Below are 20,396 nucleotides of genomic sequence, written 5' to 3' on the forward strand. Positions count from 1 at the left end.
CCCTAGCTACGCCACTGGGTGGGATAATGAGTAAGATTATAGAGAAATTTGAAGCATATTCTGTCGCTAAGAGAAGCGTAAAGTACGAAAGATAAAACTTTATTTTTTACAGCTATCCTATAAGAGGGTGGGGGAAACTTCGATATCTGTTTTACAATGCAAGTACAAAAAAAAAAAAAAAACTATGCATATGAATTTGGTGATTTAAAAGACATTCTTATTAGAGACAGATTAATTGTGACGTGCAGACAATGAATTAAGAGAAATAATGCTGGCAAAAGATAATCCAGCTTTATGTGTTGATATTGTTATGACTTTGCCATGCGCACCGCCATCCAAGATAGTGCAGAAAGAAGGTGCGCACTATCAGTGACCAGACAAGTCGGATGTTGACATAAGAGAAAGAGACTAACGATTTCCGCCCAAGTCTAGAGCCAATATGGAGATGATGTGCTCAAGGCAGATGTCCTTTGTGTTTGTCATGTCTCAGTGTAAATAAACGTCTATGTCCTCGTTGAGTTGCCACACTTCAGTTATTACAATTGGTTGTCAGAAGTGGGATTATAGGCAACTCAATGAGAGGAGGTAGGATTTACAATGGCAGCTTTGAAACAATTAGACCAACTCTCGGTTAGAGAGCTTAGGAAGGAACTTCGTAACCGATATGAGATAATTGGTGGTACCAAGGAGGTGCTTACAGCTCGTCTCCGGCAAGCCTTGATTGATGAAGACGAAGATCCGGAGACCTACCTATTTGAAATTGAACCGGAGATTTATGAGCTTATTGGCAAGATAAATGAAGGTATTGATGCAATGTGTGAACAAATGAACAGTATGGGGAACAAGGTAGATAAAATGGTGTCTCAGCTGAAAGAAGGAGTAGACTCGTTGGTAAAGGAGCAGTTGCCTGTAGACTCGTTGGTAAAGAAGTTGCGTGGTCAAGACTGTGGTTGCACAAACAGTGGTGACGGAGATGCTGGGGATTGGAGCGCCATCTGTGTCTGTGTTGTGGGTAAGTCTTGTGGTTGTGACTTTCAAGACGAGAAACATGATGGCGATTGCTGTGATGATTTCAACGGGATGTACCGAGTCGAACGGGAGGAGACAAATGAAGAAACTGGGGACTGTTACGTGCCTGAAGCGTTTGTTCCTGTTGTACCTATTACCAGTACCTTAACTGAAGTCTGTTATGTGCCTGAAGCGTTTGTTCCTGTTGTACCTGTTACCAGTACCTCAATGAGCCGGACGGAGCAAGACAACGTTGGGTCTGCGTTCAAGCCTGTTGCTATGGACCTTAAAGACCTCTGCCTATCTGCCGGTGCTCACGAGGGAAATTCGAAGCTTGACAACTGCATCCAGAGGTTAAGCATGAACTGTACGTGCGGTGCATCACACATAGAATTTAGATGCCAAGAAAACCACCAACAGGGCATATGTACTTCTACCATCATCATCGACATTGGCATTGATGAATGTCAATCAAACCACTCTAAATCTGAGCTGTCAAGAGGAAGAAATTTTCCACTTGAACCTGAAGAGACCTATATTCTGGACGTGAGACTGTTATCTGAGGATGACTGCGGTGCATTGGACTTTGTTTGCAGCTTGGCTGCATGTGAACCTGCAGCTCCCTTGAGAGGCGTCTGTCGGGAAGGTCTGCTGAGACAGCATGTCCGATCAACGGCTGTGCTGAAGAAAACAGTGCTCGACACTATCTCTTTGTGTGGCAAACGGCCACGTCATCGTCGCAACAACAGCCTGGTTAACTGGAGAAAGAGAAAGCGGCACTGGAGGAGAACAATGCGGATGGCTTCGTGGGGAACACGCTCCCTGCCGCCTGTGGCTCCGACTGATCAACCTCCACCTGAACTGTCAAACCTCAGCTGCAGTGTTTCTTTTCGGGACGAAAAGTGCTAAGACGGGGGCAATGTTATGACTTTGCCATGCGCACCGCCATCCAAGATAGTGCAGAAAGAAGGTGCGCACTATCAGTGACCAGACAAGTCGGATGTTGACATAAGAGACTAACGATTTCCGCCCAAGTCTAGAGCCAATATGGAGATGATGTGCTCAAGGCAGATGTCCTTTGTGTTTGTCATGTCTCAGTGTAAATAAACGTCTATGTCCTCGTTGAGTTGCCACACTTCAGTTATTACAATATGTAGGCTACTGCTGGCGAGCTGAGCAGACAAGCGTAAGCAACACGATGGAGGAACACTCTAAATGTGTTTCTCCAGATGTGGTGCTTGCCCTTTAAATTAAGGGTGTGATGTAGAGAAAAAATCTGAACAATTAGACCAACATGAGTGTAAGTGATGCGACAGCAGGAACGAAATTAACAGAAGCCCAGTTTATGGTAAAATGTGCAATTTGTGTGGTGACAGAGATCATTACAGGTGACTGAGGGTTTTGCACTGTTTTTTTTTTTTTGCCTCCTCATGTAGCTGGTGAGACCTACGTGAGCTCGGAATTTTCGGCTGAACACTGGTCAGGTTATTCTGGAGTTAGTGTCATTGGCCTTGCTTTTTTTTTTCTCTGACGGCAGCGATGTTCTCTTGTCCTCTGCAATTTGTGCACCAGTTTTCACAGTGCGAAGCCATAATGGTGTATCATATGTGCTTCGGAATCCGTCTCCCAGGTGGCAGGGTCAATGCTGAAGGCTTTCGGAGACGCTATCTGGGTGTCCCTGTAGCGTTTTCTTTGTTGGGCTTGCGAGTGCTTCCTTTTCTTCATTTGCCATGCCTAAAGAAGTCGTTTAAGAATGCGGGAGTCTTCCATTCTGCAGACCTGCCTACCAATAGCATCAAGATTGTGTGAATGTCTTCAAGGACGTTCAGTGACTTTTTTTTTTTTTTGTTGATTATTTGAAAGTGGTTCATTATTTTTATGCATATCTTCTGTATACTGTCCAGGTTTCTGAGGCATAAAGCAATGTGGGGAGGATGACAGCTCGACAGACCCCTGCTCGCTTTGTAGGCCTACTTGTGGTAATACCTCAATCGTCTATTCCAAAAAGTTTTAGTCTACTATCAGTTTACTATCGGATGCACTGGCCTTGGCGATACGCTAGTCGATTTCATTATCAATGTTTCCGATTCGGGAGAGTGTGCTGCCAAGGTAGGTGAATCTGTACACTGTATTTATTTCCTATCCATTTATCTTAAAGCTTGGATCCGACTAGGTTTTACCCAGAGCAGTCTTTTTGTGTTTATAGTGAGGTCGAAGTCGGAAAATACTATTGATGATGCTCTGCAGATAATTTCGGAGCAGGCATTTAGTGTAGAGTCTTCAGCAGGTCGCTGATTGTTTCTGATTTTGTTTTTGATTTCGCCTTTCGGTTGAATATGCCACGATCAAATCTATATGTTATATTTATTACGTTATTACCTCTATCTGTAAATGCATCTGTCAACATAGCAGAGAACATCTGAATAGTGTGGGTACAAAGAGTGGACTAAATTGAGAATAGTGATGTATCTTCTTTGAAACGCTACCGTATAGGCAATTAGCAAAGCTCATCACATAGGTAGACTAGGGCTTTGATATTAATATATATGTTAATCATAGGTCCCAAAACACCCCTATAAAAGAAAAAATATAGTATTCGGATTATGGAGAGCTGCCCGATCTGGAAATTACAGTGCATTTCATCTCATATTTGACTATAGTTTTCTCATCAGACTATCTCCAATTCCAAAATGATAACGCAGAAGAAGCATGTCATTTAAAGTGGTTTCGTGGCTAGGTTGAGATAAAACTAACCTGGGCTCTTTAACTCATATGAAAAACATATTTTTTTTAAAGACTAGTTTTAGATCTAAATAAAAAAATTATTACTTTTTGTTTACGTAGACTCTATAGTCCGCGAAACAGTTTTTACTCTAATAAATGTTGGCAGTAAAATGCTTCCGGAAATACCGGAAAAACAACTTTTAATAGAGATCTAGACCTTAGTAGTCTTCTACATGATTTAGACAAGACGTAGACCTCTATTTCTAATACGTACGTTCATATTTAACCTCTTCAGAACGAGGTTTAAATCTAGCTTGCCTGTCTTCATTGATTTTTCTTTATCACCATCTTATAATTTAGTAACATCGTTGACAGAATGACCGGCTCACCCACTAACAGAACAACAATGCGATCAAGTCGCACACCACCGTTTCTCATTATAGCCTTACTTATTGTTGTTGGATTTTTGTCTTACAACTATTGGAAATTTTACAACATCAATTCTGAACTCCGAGCAGAGGTGGAAGCAGTTCGAATTCAGGCACGAGATACGGATTCATCAAAATTGGAGTCTGAAAGAAATTTAAATACAGCAAGAGAGGAAATCAAACAAATTCAAGGAAGTCGAGATGCATTACAGAAAGCTGTTCAGGAAAAAGATAAAGAATTGACAACCTTAAAAGCAGACTTGAAAAAGGCTCAAGAAGAATTAAATGGCGTGAAAAAATCCTTGGTAATTAAATTATCATTTAGAATTTAGATGTAGATCTATTATATACTGTCTATAGATATTTAATTTATAAATATTCTTCAAGATCTAAATCTTTCTAAGACTAAATTTCTACATTTTAGCAATTCTGCCAATAATCAAGATTGTCAAAATATTGTTAGTCTTGTAAATCATGGTTTTAACTGTATTTCTGGTTTTCCTGGCCATGTTCTGTAAATTGTTTAATTTGTTTTTGTTTTGTTTTCTAATTGCTGGTAATGGAAGTGGTTATAAGCTTTCCAAAAGCAGTTACCTAGCCTAGATACTGTCTGTTTTTCAGAAACTGTTATAAAAAAATTATGCAGTACCTAGCCTAGATACTACTGTTTTTTTAGAAACTGTTATTAAAAACTTATGTCCTAGCCTATAAACAAGGGACAAAGGCAGACAGGGCTCAAACTCAATACTGTCATGTTGACAGTGCAAAGAACATACATGTCCATGCAGCTATTCCCACTACCTATAAAATGCATGTATGTGGCTCATACAGTGCTTTTTTTGTGACAGTATAACCGGTACAGCGTACCACCACCTTTTTCAATGTGGGGAAAAAATTATTACTTTTCCTGAATTTTAACGTTTATTATTAATTTATTAGTATTCAGTGACTGATTTTTTGCTTTCATTTTGTTTATTGTAGGTGATAATGTGATATTTTAATACTAAATCATCACTTACCACAACACAGCCGAAGGGGTTTTGAGTTTAAACCCCCCTACCAGGGGTTTTGAGTTTAAAACCCCCTACAGGTGTTTAGAGTTTAAAACCCCCTACCAGGGGTTTTGCAGTTAAATCCCCCTCTTCTATCAACAAAACTTATAAAAATGCAAACGACAATCCCCAAATTCCAAGAAAACAGCTTTAGAGGAAGATTTTGACTCTAAAACCGCCTCCAAAAATTACGATAAACCCCCTCTCAATATAAAAAAAAAGCAAATTACACACTCAAAATTCTATGAGCGTAGCTAAAGGGAGTTTTGAGCGTAGTCAAAGGGGGGTTTGAGTTTAAATCTCCCTTCAGAGGGTTTTGATGCTAAAAAATACCTCTTCAATATAAAAGAAGCAAATTACACACTAAAATTCTTTGAGCGTAGCTAAGCTAATGAGGGGTTTTGAGTTTAAATCCCCCTCCTCCAGATGGCTTTTTTTAAAAATTTAAAACCCTTTCTGATGGTTTTGAGTTTAAAATTCCCCTACAGAGCGTTTTGAGTTGAAAACCTCTCTCTTCAATATTATTTTAAAGCAACTTCAGTCACCAAATTCTATGACCGTAGCTAAATGGGGTTTTGAATAAAAAAAAAATTAACCCCTCAACAGATGATTTTGGCGATAAAACTTTCCTTTTCGATATAAAATGTAAAGCAAAATACCGGCATGTAATTCCAAGTGCATAGTTAAGAGAGGTTACAAATTTCTACCAGTGGCTGGGCTCCATTAATTAAGTGTGAATAGTCATCTGTCGAAATTGAAAAACACTAAATGTGGCTCAACAAAGATGGCTAAGACAGATTTTCGGAGTCAGTTATAGAGATCAGGTCTAAGTCAAAGAAATCATATGCCGAACTGGGAGTCGAACCCTTAGTAAGGATGTGACAGAGCGTCACATGAGGTCTTGCGGGACATGTTCTCAGACAAAATGAATTACGCATAATAAGAGTTGCGGAAACAGCTTGCTGGAAAATGCGCCATACGGCGCGAGAGGGTCTAAGTCAGTAAGAACAGCACATTACTTTTTAATAGCAAGATAATGCACTGTAGATACTCAGAATATGCATTTTGTTGGCTTTCAATACCAGAAATAGTGCTCTGCGGCGGGGCTTCGATTTGCAAGCTCTCCCAGGCCCCCTTGCTAGAAAGGGCGGGGAGTCTACAAGATTTCCACTAATTCCAGGAAGAACCTATTCTAGGGCACAATAAACGTCTTCCGAAAGGGTCAGAATGTAGTAAAGATTAATTATGTACACACATATACATATAATTTTTTCCGCAGGGTGCCCCCCCCCCCCCCCCGGGAAAAAAAATCCTGGCTACGCCCATGCACTGGTCTCCTATTATATCTTAATGACTAGTCTAGCCTTCACATGTATTATAGCTCAAAAGCTGGGCCTGGCATAACTGTTAACACTGACTGGAGAAGGAGCAAAGGCATTTTAAAAAGCTACCCTACCCCAAAGAATGAAAACTCTAAATCCCAAAGTGGGAATAGCTTCCTAGGTTGACCATGAGGAAAAATCAGGAACCAATGATCATTGGACAAATTACTGCAGCATACATTGTTACATTCTGGCAGATCTTGTGTCATTGCAACAAATTCTGTGTTAAACCACTACATTAAAAATGATGACTATTATAATCTATTCTGCCTTGAGCAGCATATGTTTCATCTCAAGATAGGCCACAAGAGAATGACACTCAAAAAAAAAAAAAAGCTGACCATGTTCTTCAAACCCAATCAAAACTCAGGATACCCTTTAAACTAGGGGTGCACCGGATAGTCGCTCCGGCTTCTGCCGAATATCCGGCATTTTTTACTATCCGGTGCTATTCTGCTCCGGTCGGATATCACTACCGGATAGTAAAAAATACACCTATTTAATATGCATAAAGTGGACCTCGTTCCATTAATGTCAGTTGTAAAATGTATTAATGAATACATGTGCTTAAAAATAGAGACATTATGAATATGCACCAAACATCGTTTATTATAAAGACAAGGCGTGTTAATAACTTATATAAATAGAAATGAAACTTTACATCATAAATGCGCTTTACACACAGAGCAGCAATGGCTGACATTTTTTAAAATTTGTCTTGACCTTTGAGTAGGTTAGTTAACATGTTAAAATGCTACATTCCTTGACTACGTCATGCTGACCAGACGTCTGTATAGCTGTGCGGGTATATCTCCAGAGGTAGAAATGAACAACTCCCACCCCTTTTATTTGTTTAGTCCATCACATTGAGTTTTTTTTATAGGCAGGTGATAACAAGTTAAATACGATGGACGTAGGTTTAATGTCAGCGTATTGACACTCTCTAGAGGTCACACCTTTCGAGGGAACTGAGTTTGTTTATTTAGTAGTTAATCTTTATTAGGGGGGCTGGACTACAGGAGCCACACCTCTAAGGTAACCAGGTATATTTCCAGATGAACAATTCCCTCCCCCTTTTATTTGTTTAGCCCATCACATTGAGTTCATTGATTGACAGGTGACCCCAAGTCAGATACGATGGACGTAAGCACTCTCTACAGGTCACACGCATAAAATAAATTGAATAATAGTACCGCAGTTAGATCTAGCAAACAAAGAAACAATATGCTGGAGTGTAAAAAAAAAAAAAAAACCTTGACCTCTAACTAGTGGACGGGTATAATTTATTTATATGCTTGACTGACCATGCCAATGTGTTATCTTTTTTGACTGACACCCAACTCTATTGCGTGGGTATGCTCAAGGAAAAAACAATGCGTAATGGTTAACACAAACAACTATACACACTACACTAGGACTACATGTGTAGGCTCACTAGGTATATCTGACCAGGGTGTTGGTCTGAAATTCATGAACACATACATCCGACCACTATACAAGGCAGATTGCACTTTACTTATGAGAGATTTACATTAGTAACTAGTTAAATATATACTAACATTATTTACATTGACCTTCCTACACACATCCTTTACAGTTGGTGGCATCGTACATACACACAGACACACTCATGCTATACAGATTTTTAGAAATACTGTTAAGCTTGAATAAATCAATCAGTAACAGAGTTTAAAACAATAAGGTATATAAAAGGAAAAAAAAATGAAATCAACCAATATAGGTATGTTATTTAACAGTTTCGTAAAATGTTCAGCAACACAAGCTATTAACAAGACACTTAGGTATCCGGCCCCGGCCAAATATCAAATTTTACTATCCAGTCATATCCGGCCCCGGCCGGATATCAAAAAGTACTATCCGGTGCACCCCTACTTTAAACAACAAAAAATTTTACTGTATGCAGAGCTGCTTTATCTGGAAACCACATCACAGTTTACCTTAGATATATATAGGACTGGATAATTCTGAAACTTTCCAATATTTATAGTGAGAATGAAAAATGTTTTTTAAAACACCAAACATTTTTTACTATATAATATGTATATTTTTGTTGCCCTCAGAGCATTTTAGCTATCATTATATTGCCACTTTATTTATGACTTTAAGTGTCTCTAAAGTGTTTACATTTTTTTTTCTTAGATTCTTTTGTGTTAATTTGTTAATTTAAAAGTGAATTTTTGCTATTTAATAAACCTGCTACTATTCTATTTTGTTTACATTTGTACTTACTTTGAAGCTATTTGCAGTTTTTATTTTCATATACTCTCTGTCCACTCACTCTGCTTTGGTCTACTTGCTTTTGTATTTAATCATCGATCAGCAAGTCAATGAAAAATGTCATATGTCATGTGTTTTTATGAATGTTGTTGGATACTAGACCTACCTAATACATTTCTTGACATTACTGCAGGTTGTAGCTTTAAAACAAATTTTACATATAGGGGCAAAAAACATGAGACATGTTATTTACAATAAAAAAAATATTTTCAACGTTGTAGGAAAATCATATTTTATAAATATATAATTTAATGTAAAGAGTTTCTTTTTTTTTTTTCAAATGTCTTCACTGCTTTGTAATCTAAAGATTACTCAAAGATTGATGATGCACACAAATACATCTTGATTAGTATAGAGTATTGTTTCAAAAATACTTAGTTGTGAAATTTGAATTTCAGGGTGAATGTGATGCAAACCTTCAAACACAAAAAAAAGAAGTTGATGCCCTTAAAGGTAAGATTTTATGTTGCATATTAAATTTGGTCTAAAGCCAACTTTAAATCCTGTAAATTATACCTACACTGTCATGTCTGATTCTAATGAAAATAATGTTGTTGGCTTTAATTTAATTTCCATTTAATTAGACTAGCATGATAATTGGAACATTCCAACTCTCCATTTCCGCTTTTTTGGCAAAATAAAGTCTAGCTTATACAAGTGTTCAGCATCATTTATGAAAAATTGCTTCCTTCGGACTGTCGAGTTTTACATGAAAAAGTATAATTTCAACACCCTTTTCTTTTTTTTTTTCAAGAAAAGTCTAATTTGATCTTTATTAGTCCTTGCTTTTATGGCCCAAGCTTTAAGTAGCAAACATTTTGTTGCCTTTTTCTTTATTGTTATCCTGAGACAAAAGTATTATAAGAACACTTGCAGAAAACTGCATTTTTAATATAATAGATCTATCTTTGTGTTGTTAATCATATGAAAGAAGCTTTTTTTTTAATAAACAAAAGTTTTTAAGCAAAGTACTTTTGGACTGCATGAAGATTTGACTTGAAACTATTTAATTATATTATCAATGTCCTTGATTTCCAAATTGCTTTTTAGTAGCATGTATGCAAATGTTTTGTTTGTTTACTTACTTGATGATAAACTCTTTGGCTTTTGAACAAATTGATTTTAATTGGGTACAAAATATAATAATACTTATTAAATGACATTAATGAATGCAGACTATGTAGAATCTAATGGTTTAGTAAAAAAAAATAATTATTGTCTGTTTTGGTTATAAATTTATAATAGAAAATGTACAAATATACAGATAAATGTATGTAACATTTTTACTTTTTTTTTTTTTTTTTTAAGCTGAAAAAGCTGAATTTGATAAAAAATTGGAAGCTGAAAAAACTAAACCCCAAGTGTGTGATTTGAAGTAAGTTCTTTCTCATAAGACAATCAGTCATTCATTTATTGTATTGACACATTTTTGTCTGTAAAAATATCACAGTTGAAGATTTTTTTTAATTTTTTTTTTGCTTGTAAAGATTTAAGCAAATAATAAATAATTGTGCACTTGTCCTTTATAAAAGTTATAGTTAGATATAATATTAAAATAAAATAGTATAGCCTGGAGCATTTGTGAAGGTGTTATTACCTTTTTCCTCTGCAAAATGTTTAAAATAGTTTTTATGGTTCTACATTTTTCCTTTTAGCTCAGGTAAGATGGAAAGATAACAATCTTCTGTTAAACAGTCCTAACACTAAAATACACCACAATGTAGTATACAGGTTACTAATTGTTTTTTTAACAGAAGGCTGCTGCTTGATGTGTGTAGCTATTGCTTATTAGGTTACAAGAACTGATGCCTTTCAGTTTTACTAAGTACTCCACGTCATTGAAATTTGGAAACTTAACTCTTTTACCAAACCTTGTTGGGACAAACTACATATATATATAGTTTTGTTAAGCTGCATACCTTTTGTTGCTATTTATAAAATTAACTTATATAATGCATGCAATAAAAAATTGTAAATTAGATTTTCATCTTTTGTCAGATCCTGTTCTGAGCCTCTAAAGCAGATACTAGATATATCCTCTAAACTTACTGGCACAGAACAACTTAGTAAAGCCCTGACTGAGGCTAAATTAAATGCTGAGGAATTATTGCAAAATGTTCCTAAATAGTAAGTTTTCAATATCTTCATTATCTCATCATATACTTATAAAAAAATGTTTTTGGAAAAAGGAGTTGGTTAGGGATATTCTTTTTCGAAGGCTTGCCATCTTTATACCAGTTGCCACATATTGAGTTCACTTTAAATGGTTTCATAGATACATAATTCCAGCAAATTGATGGACTTGACCACTGTTAAAGAACTTAGTAGAGCTCTTCATTTCTGTTACTTTTGACCCAGGTAGCATATTTCCCTCTATTGGGGAAAAAAAATCACAAACATTTGTCATCCTTTTTCAGAACTAGAAGATGCCTATCAATAAATAGAACTTGAGATGAATGACAGTATAATACATTATATTTTAATTGCTAGAGATGAATAGAAGAATAAAATATTAATACTGACCAACTGTTTAAAAAAAAACAACACTAAATTATAGTAATCATTCACTGCATACTCAAATGCAGAATAATCACAAGAAAACAAGAAATTTAAAAGCTTTATAAGGATGAACTTTAGCCTTGTGTTATTTGTGTGTGTGTTGTTTTTTTCACCTTCAGTCATGTATAAAAGATCCTGCGCTTCAATTGGCCAATAAACTCATCAGAATAACTATCATAAAAAATACTTTTAGCTCAATTTGGATCATAAAATATTACCTAGATCAAGTCTAGATGTAGTTCCAATGAGACTTGTCCAGTTTGTAAGTTTTCATTTTTTTAAATTCCATAATCCAAAATTAAATGTTAGTTGTATAAAAATTACTTTGTTTTATATTTAAAGGGTGTGCATTCCTCTTTAATTTTATGCCAAAAAGTAACATTTTCTGAAAATAAAAAAAGTTTTATCATAACAGAGTAGTGAAATACATATGAGCGAAATAAATAATTCTCTTGGAACTTTAAAATAATTATGGAGAGAAAGAGTTGTAAACAACAAAATATGCAGTTAGCTATTGCAAAATGTTCTTTTCAACAAAGAAAATCATCTTGTTTTACAAAACATTATTGAAAAGGGATTAGCTTTGCCCAGCTATTACTATCAGGTATTATTCGCTGACTGACAAGCAGGCAGGCAAAGGCACAAAGACATGACACAGCTAAAAAAAAATGAGGAACTATGCTTATATTTTTTTCAACCCCCTCCCATAACTACTAAAAAAAAACATCTGTCAGGGTTCTATTCTTGCTTGTCTTTGGCTTGTCTCGTTAGGGGTTACACAATTACTCAATTCCATTAATTAATACTTGCTTGGCTCATTAATGGTTATACAAATAAGAACAATGACTACCAGATACACTTTAACTCCAACTCAGATATCCATGGAAATGCAAATAATACTTTAATACTCAATATACTCAATAAGCACACAGCTATATTAAGTGTCAGTAAATAATACACAAACACCAGTCCAGGAAGTAAACATCCCACCTTCCTGGACCTGGAAAAAGACCTCACTGACAAACACACTCTCTCGCAAATTCAAAGAAGACTAAATCATTCAGTTCATAACACGTGCAAAACTATTCACATTCATAACCTGGGAGTACTTAAACAAGGGGATATCAATATCATACAAAAATATCAGATATGACTGTATAGAATCTGGCCCTTGTTGTTTAGAGAAAGAGGGATCCTTAAGGGACTGCAGGCACGACATGGCCTAAATTGTGCCGATGTGCCTCAAATCAAAATCAAATCAATCAATCAAAAATATCAAAGTAACATATTCACTCTCGCCATACCTCCCCCTGACACCATCCTGCTTTGTGATTTAATAGTTTAACCTCACAAATTGAATTGACAATAACAGTAAAAAAAAATATCAGGTCTGAAGAAGATATACCCTTAGCAATTCAGCTTGTGATCGGGCAGTATAGATGAACATATTTTTTACCTCTCGTTTTGTATGAATACAATACTATAAACATACATATAAAAAATCCTGCTGGACCAAAGTAAAATCAAAGGACATTTGGGCCACTGGCATTCATTAACTACAAACAAATGAAAAAGACAATTAACACAGAATATACTTACAGATAACTGTCTTAAGTTGTTATTGTCTATCGATACAGAGACAAAATGAACTCCATTGGTGTAAAAGTGCGGGAATAAGGAAGAGTGGTGCAAAGAGAGAAATGGCACAAGGGAAAAATGTTTATCCCCATCTCAATTTAAAGGAAAGTGTGCCTTGAAGGGCATGTAAATACGTTTATCAATCTGCTTTTTTTTTGTTATTGCTGTGTAATATCACTGTGGTGAGGAAATAAGTGGTATCCCCAAGTTGTGTGCTATTAAAATGAGTAGAAACAGGCTTAGTTTCACAAATTCTAATGTCTCTAAGGTCCTCTTGATTTCATGGTTTTAAGGTCCTGCCGGTGTTTCAAATGTAAATCATTTGGCCCTTGAGCATATTATTGCATAAACCACCCCTTAGCTGTTACAGTTGAATTTGCCACTGATCTTAAGGGTCACTTTGGGACAAGGTATACCAAGCATGTGTTAGCACCCGCTAACATATTATATTGTTTTGTAATCTCTGAATAGACCAAAAGAAATAGCAAGTGTCAGGTTCATTAGAAATTATGTGAAGTTTTATGCGAAATAATAGATTTTGAGGCCAGGAACAGAAATGTACATCCTGTGGCGATGGGTGTCTGACATAGGCTTAGGCCCATAAATCATGACCATTTGGGGCCCACATGGGCCCTTGGGGATGACACCAAAATGAAAAAAATAATTGCACTTTTGTAAAAAATTGATTTAAACATTTAAATGTAAAAAGCTCCATCAAATGTCCTAAGTATTAGACCAAACTGTATATGAACTTCAAAATATCAATTTCCAGTTTTCTACTGGAGCCTGTGTACCAGAAGCTTAAATCTAAGGAGCTGCTTTCAATATGTTTATTTTAATGGTGGCTAGCCCTAATAATGTGTTTGTGGTGACAATTGTTGATATTAAAACCATTGAAAGTAACAGGAATTGGAGTGGGGATGGAGGAAGAAAGAGTTAAGGGAAATATGGATGTGTTGCACAGAAAAATGAGGGGAGACCATGACAAGTACCTCTATAGGGATAGGCATGATGGTGACGAATTAAAATTTCTTCACAGCTGCTAGTTATTTAACTTTCTCAAATTTCAATCTGTTACTTTTTTTTGTGCATAAAAAAAGAACAAGCAATTTTATTTTAGCTCTGCTCTTGGTAAATTTAGATCTAGATCTAGACTTTACATTAATAAAAGCAAGCAAAATAAACAGCATAAAATCAATAAATATGTTCAATTTTTTTGAAATATAGGAATTAATGGCGAGACCAATTTGGGAAGGAGTTTTATATTGTTTTGTAATCTCCGAATAGACCAAAAGAAATAGCAATCATAGTCATTTCTAGGTTTTCCATATTTTTGAGAACCAGAAATCTGCAGAATTGGCTGAACTAATGCTCCAAGTAATGAAAAAACTCCCATTTATCTTAAACTGCCAGGCCAAGGCTATGATGGTGCTTCCAATATGTGTGGATAGTACATTTGCCTTTATGCATTGCTTCAACAAAAGCTGTTGCTCGCACACTATGTTGAAACCAATCATTATCTTGATGGTCTTGATTATGTTCACCGTGCTAACCACAATTGGTCTTAAATGATTCCATCAGCTGGGTTGAAGATGTTTCTGATTCCTGTTACTCTGTATGTGAGTATGTTTTTGTTTTTCACTCACAGCATCTCAAGATGGGCACTTCTTGAATGTAAAAGGAAGAGCATAGTTTATAGGACACTCCAAAAATTGTACCTCACAGGGTGTTCATCAAAGAATGATGCTGTAACAGCAATGAGACCATATATTTTGATTTACTAAAGCTGTTATCTCAAATTACTTTGTGTTCCCCTAAGGAAAAAGAACGCCTGAAAGCTGCAGCATTCATTAATATAGTTCTGCTTATTCTTGAGTACAAAATTGTAAGTGCAATCAACCTTGTTGTGTTGTAAACAAAACAGAAACTCAACTGGAGAAGATCTAAAATGAAGTAAGTCATTTGAGAAATGACTTTGAGAGTGTAAAAATGAGACAGCTGAAGTAGCTCCATCTAGGTGTGTTGATCCAGATTTTTTGCTCAACACGATTGCAGAAAGTTAAAAGGCGACTTGATGAGTCTAATTCAAGATGCAGAGAAGATTTTCAACCAACATATTTGATTGAATTATCGATGTCATTGTTTCTCAGTTACTTGACAAATTTCATGGGTTTGAGTTGCAAAGTTTCATTTCAAGTGCAAATGTTAGAGAGTTATATGATGCCACTCTTCTTGTAGTCTCAACTGACCCTTGATGATAGTGCCATAGAATATTGTTCAGAGAAGAAACCCTTCAAAGAAGCATTCCATAAAGGCATCATGTCATTCTTGAAGTTTTAATTGATAAAAAATGAATATTAAATCTATTACTGTTAAACAATGGACATAAAACTAGATAATAGTTTTTATCAATGGTTAAATAGTTTTACACAGAAGTATTTTCATAATGGAAATGTGGATAATGGGGGAAAACAATTATTTGTTTGTTCATTTGCAACACCTTAAGTCATTTGATTCTGTTAAGAAGTTGTAGAAACATTGGCTTTTAAGACACTATTACTTGTATGCAGTCCTAACTGAATCAAACGTAAATGTACCGATATATATCCAGCGGCTTAATTTTTTATTTTTGTTGTCACGCACCAAATTTGTCTTGTTGGGGGGGGGGGGGGGGAAGATATTCTTGAACCCAGCCCACTGATACCTTGCTATGCCACTGAATAATAGATGTATATTTTTTTAATCAGATATTAGAGAAAATAATAATTTCAGAGTGTTGAGTGTTTTATACTTTAACATGCAACAGATGTTATTAGAATGTTCCTTGTTTTATTAACATGTTTTAAAATTTTTTATTTTTTTTCGAAACAGCCAAGCACCACAACAACAAGCTGGTAAGAAAATTTCTTTTTTCATCTTTTAACTTTTCTAATTTATACAATAGTAACAGATAACTGATTTTCCTTAAGCTTCATCTCAAACGAAACATAAAAGAAAGCTCACCAAAAGATTTATTGCTCATAAATGTTTAATAGCTCTGTAGATCAGTTTTCAAGTTATTCTGCAGTAAGATCTAAGATAGTTATTTCATTGATTTTCTGTGACTCATTTTTCTATTTCAATTATCACTACCAGTGTTTAAAATCTATTGAAATCAATAGAGTGTAGGCCACTAAAATATTGAAAATTATTACATTTTCCTCTAGAAGGTGGTACACATTTTATTTGATTTATTTAGTACCTTGAAAAATATAGATTTTTCTCAAGCAGAATATTTGTACATATTTTATTTGGCGTTTAGTACTGTGTTTCAGATTATCTATTTACAACTTGTTTTGGTTACATTATACCCACAGACTCAAATATACATGTCTGTGCGTTCAGAACAATACTAAACTAATATGTTTAAACTTTTACTACTCTTGATTGGTGTTTTGTTAAATTCGTGCATTATATAAATGCACTTAATTACATATTGTCATCTAATGCTAAATGACTATCACTTTGGTAAAACTAATACATTTAACAGTTTCATTCTATCAATGGATGAAAAGACTTGTAAAAACAAGGTAGTAACTGTATACCAAGTATTTTTCAGTGTAGTTCCATGTTGTTGTTTTTCTCTTCATGTTAACTATTTAATCCTGAGCTGTTGTTTTCTGTTAGTCTATAATCTATTATTAGATATATTTTAAAATATTCTTTTAAATACAAAATTATTTAGCTATTTATATTTTTACTTTTAAAAGTAATTATAATTACAAGCTGTATTAAAACTTATGATTTATGAAAATCTTTCAAGATAAAGTTTGTAAAATCAGCTCCTACAATATGCTAAGGATTATAAGTTGTATGATATCTATATTCTGCTCTGGTGGGTGTTTTAATAATGTTTCTAGAAGCTGATACTTAAATATTGTGGTGCTTCCTATTGAAATGCACAATAATATATTTTCAGGTAACTGAGAGCTCCAGGTAACTTGGGTAAGTTTTTGTTCATTTGTTAACTATGTACCAAAAGTCTAGACTTAAAAGGTATCCCAAAAAGTAGTCATCAAGACACCTTTAAAATAATTGTTGCATTACTATTCAATTCAATTCTTTTGAAAAAACATGTGCTCTAACAAGTCCAGTCAATATAAAGTGTCCTTGACTGACAAAATAAATTGTCACAAATTTAAATAAAAAATTCAGAAAATGAAAAAAGCTGAAAATTTCCTTTTTTTTTTCCCCAAGTGATTAGTTTTGTCAATTTTCATCACACAAATAAAATTTATAGTTATGAGATGAAATAATATTTATTGTTATGAGATGAAATAATATTTATAGTTATGAGATGAAATAATATTTATAGTTATGAGATGAAATAACATTTATAGTTATGAGATGAAATAATATTTATAGTTATGAGATGAATAGTATTCCCTTACACCTTAAGGAGATGGTGAAGAATAGTTCACATATTTTTAGGGCCAACAGTTAGCTAGTTAACATGTAATCTGCACAACACCTTATTGCCTTTGCCTCCTTTCCTAACTCCGCTCCTCAAACACTCAGAAGGCACTGTAGTACACTGAAGTCAAAAGTATGTCCCAGGTATGCTTACCTGAGACTTGCTGGCCTCCCTCAATCTTAGAACAACTATGGTTCATCTTGTAGAAGAAACGAGACGCAAGCCTGGGCATTATTTATAGTCGGATTGATGTCGCCCCCCACTCTCCATGCTGCTGATGTGTCCAAAGGACTGGCAAATATCTTATGCAGTTTGGGATCACTAACCCCTCAGCAAAACTCCTATTAGAGACATTGTATTGCTTCTTCTCTCTTCTAGTATTTCAATTTAAAATTATGTCACTGCAGTGTTACTTTTAAGTTGTTTGAATTGTTAATTTCTGGTTTGTTTCATTAGATGAGAATTACATTCTTGTAGTGCTCTTGCTATTAATTTTTTCCTCCTTTTTCAGAACATTATTTGGATAAGATGACTGTAAAAATGGAACTTTTGTTATAACTTATTCATTTTTAAATGTATGAATGTGCTAAATTAATGGTGCAAGCAAATACTATCATCCCCTATGAACTACCAGCCTACTATTGATAGAAGAATCTCAATACATTACGGTACACATGTATTATCATTTTGTTTCTTATGACAAAATTCAGAGATGCAGCAACAAATGTTTTGTGTTACTCTTCTGATAACATTGCTGTATTTTTCTTCTCTTAACTGAACAAACATTTATCTTAATAGCAACATCTGGTCAGAAGTATTATATTGATTTGTCCCATCTTGCTTTGTCCTCACCATTTAAAAAAAAAATTCTTAGTAAGCCAACTTATTTTTTTCTTAATAGCCTTTGGTTTTGGAGGGCATAAAACAAATTCAATGCAGAGTCTGTCCTCTTTCTGAGTCTGTCCTCTTACTGGAGGGCTATATTGATTTTTAAAAAATGTTCTGGGTGATATTGCGTAGAGTAATGTATGGTGTCTACATTAAATTATACACTTTTGATTAACCTTTCATGTGTTGATGGTAATGTTGAACCTCAGAGTAGGGCTTGTACCTTTAATTTACAACACTTTTTATCTGGTTTTGTTTTTTTAAAGAGGGTAATTTTTTGTTTTGTGTTGCCAAAAGAAAGTATGGTAAAGTAGTTCTCTAATGGTATAAAAAGGTTGTTCAGATAAATATTCTTGGGTTTCTTAATTTAATTAGAATAAAAATAGTTAATCCTTTAATAATACCAGAACCTGTGTATCCTCTTTGTTGAATGTTAATCTAAAAACTGTTGATATTTACTCAACTTGTTCAGATTGATCAATTGCTGCATAATATTCTGTTTTAAGAACAATTTAAATATGTGATCCATTACCTCCAAATGAGTCTTATTGCCTATTGCACCTTGACATATTTTAGGGATTTAAAAAAAATATCAGAGAGCTGTCATAGAAAATGACATGCATAAGCTCATTTCTCGAACAAAGTTAACGAATTTACATGTAATTTTTTTAAAAAGCACTCTTGACTATTTACAAAATATTTATTTCTAGAACCAAAAATAAAATTGTCATTTATACACTTCAGTGCCTAAAGGGTTTGGGAAATAAGAATTGCTGACAGCTGGTATATACTCAAATCACAATATCTGTTGAAAAAGGCAAGATTTGACAGCATTTCATATTGCATTCTTCTCATCTCTGATTCTAGGATTTATTCTTATAATTTAAGAACCTATAACTAGTATAGGAATGTGGTGGCTACCACACGTAGTGGTCACTTGTTCAAATCCTTGTGACATGGGATTTCAAATTTAATGGTAACATGAAACCTTGTTAACCATTGGCAAAAAAAAAAAAACATGCAACATTTTCTTTCTCAGCAACCATGAAGTCTCCAATGTTGATTGATTGTTTTTTTTTTATTCTTTTAAAATACGACTCATTTAGTGGTGATAGGTCCATATGAACAATCATTAAGTGACCATATTATACTATACTTTTATATGTATAGTTCTTTAATAAAAGTAATTCTAACATTTGGGTGAAACAGCTTTATTTAATTCTCATAGACATAGCCCACTGTGATTTTTGCAGTCATTATTTGCATCAGTTTCATTAGAGTAAAAAAAAAAATGTCTCAGTCCAGTTGTTACTACTATAAAGTAAATAAAAACTGTCTCTTAGGAGAAAATATAGTATTTGTATATCTATATAATCATGATTTTTCATCTTTCTATCCAGTTTTTGTTGCATGTATAAAAGTCTCTAAACTCTTTTAGTGCAAATTATTTTGATGTAGTTTTCCAAGATGAATGAACACACATTTTCAAGGGAATATGGGGGGGGGGGGGGGGGAGAATTACTAAAACTAACATAACTTTTTTATTTTATTAAATAATCTAACATTTGATTTTGTTTTAAAGGAAAATGAATGGGCTACAAATATTTGATAAATAAAAGGAATTATTCTAGAAAATTATTTTTCATTAATTTTAAACTGAGCACAGAAAAAGAAAACATTTTTAAATTTCATTAAAAAATCAATATACTGAAAGATTTAACCTTTTAATTAAATATTTAATCCATAAATATTTAAAAATCACAATACCAAACACATTTAATGACTTCAAATTTCATAAAAGATGAACAATTGCACTAAGACATTGTATTTACATTTTTCTGGTCCCAGGAAATTAACTAAAAAAGAGGAACCACTAACGCTGCACTGAAAGAGTTAAGAAGGCTTTTAACACCACTTAAAAATTTTAGTTTATCTATTGATATGCAATCCCTAAGTTCATTACTTA

General features: G+C 34.3%; 2 protein-coding genes across 3 annotated transcripts; both read left to right on the plus strand.

Annotated features, from left to right (window-relative positions):
* The first annotated feature begins 322 nt into the window (after nucleotides 1–322).
* LOC129927363 (uncharacterized) lies at nucleotides 323–3,111 on the plus strand. The gene is made up of 2 exons (XM_056036024.1): nucleotides 323–2,308; nucleotides 2,913–3,111. The coding sequence occupies exon 1, from the start codon at nucleotides 598–600 to the stop codon at nucleotides 1,915–1,917; it is 1,320 nt and encodes a 439-aa protein (XP_055891999.1). The 5' UTR covers nucleotides 323–597; the 3' UTR covers nucleotides 1,918–2,308; nucleotides 2,913–3,111.
* Nucleotides 3,112–3,910: 799 nt separating this feature from the next.
* Nucleotides 3,911–20,282, plus strand: LOC106071534 (protein GOLM2-like). Of its 2 annotated transcripts, XM_056036156.1 has the most exons (7): nucleotides 3,912–4,465; nucleotides 9,291–9,345; nucleotides 10,201–10,267; nucleotides 10,891–11,019; nucleotides 15,961–15,983; nucleotides 17,048–17,073; nucleotides 18,054–20,282. In XM_056036156.1, exons 1-6 carry the CDS (start codon nucleotides 4,109–4,111, stop codon nucleotides 17,053–17,055), a joined length of 639 nt encoding a protein of 212 aa, XP_055892131.1. In that variant the 5' UTR covers nucleotides 3,912–4,108; the 3' UTR covers nucleotides 17,056–17,073; nucleotides 18,054–20,282. The 2 variants fall into 2 exon arrangements, with proteins under 2 accessions (XP_055892139.1, XP_055892131.1); XM_056036164.1 differs by lacking the exon at nucleotides 18,054–20,282 and having other exon boundaries at nucleotides 3,911–4,465; nucleotides 17,048–17,077.
* Nucleotides 20,283–20,396: the final 114 nt, after the last annotated feature.

Source organism: Biomphalaria glabrata, chromosome 1 (genome assembly GCF_947242115.1).
Source record: "Biomphalaria glabrata chromosome 1, xgBioGlab47.1, whole genome shotgun sequence".
Classification (NCBI taxonomy): Eukaryota; Metazoa; Mollusca; class Gastropoda; family Planorbidae; genus Biomphalaria; species Biomphalaria glabrata.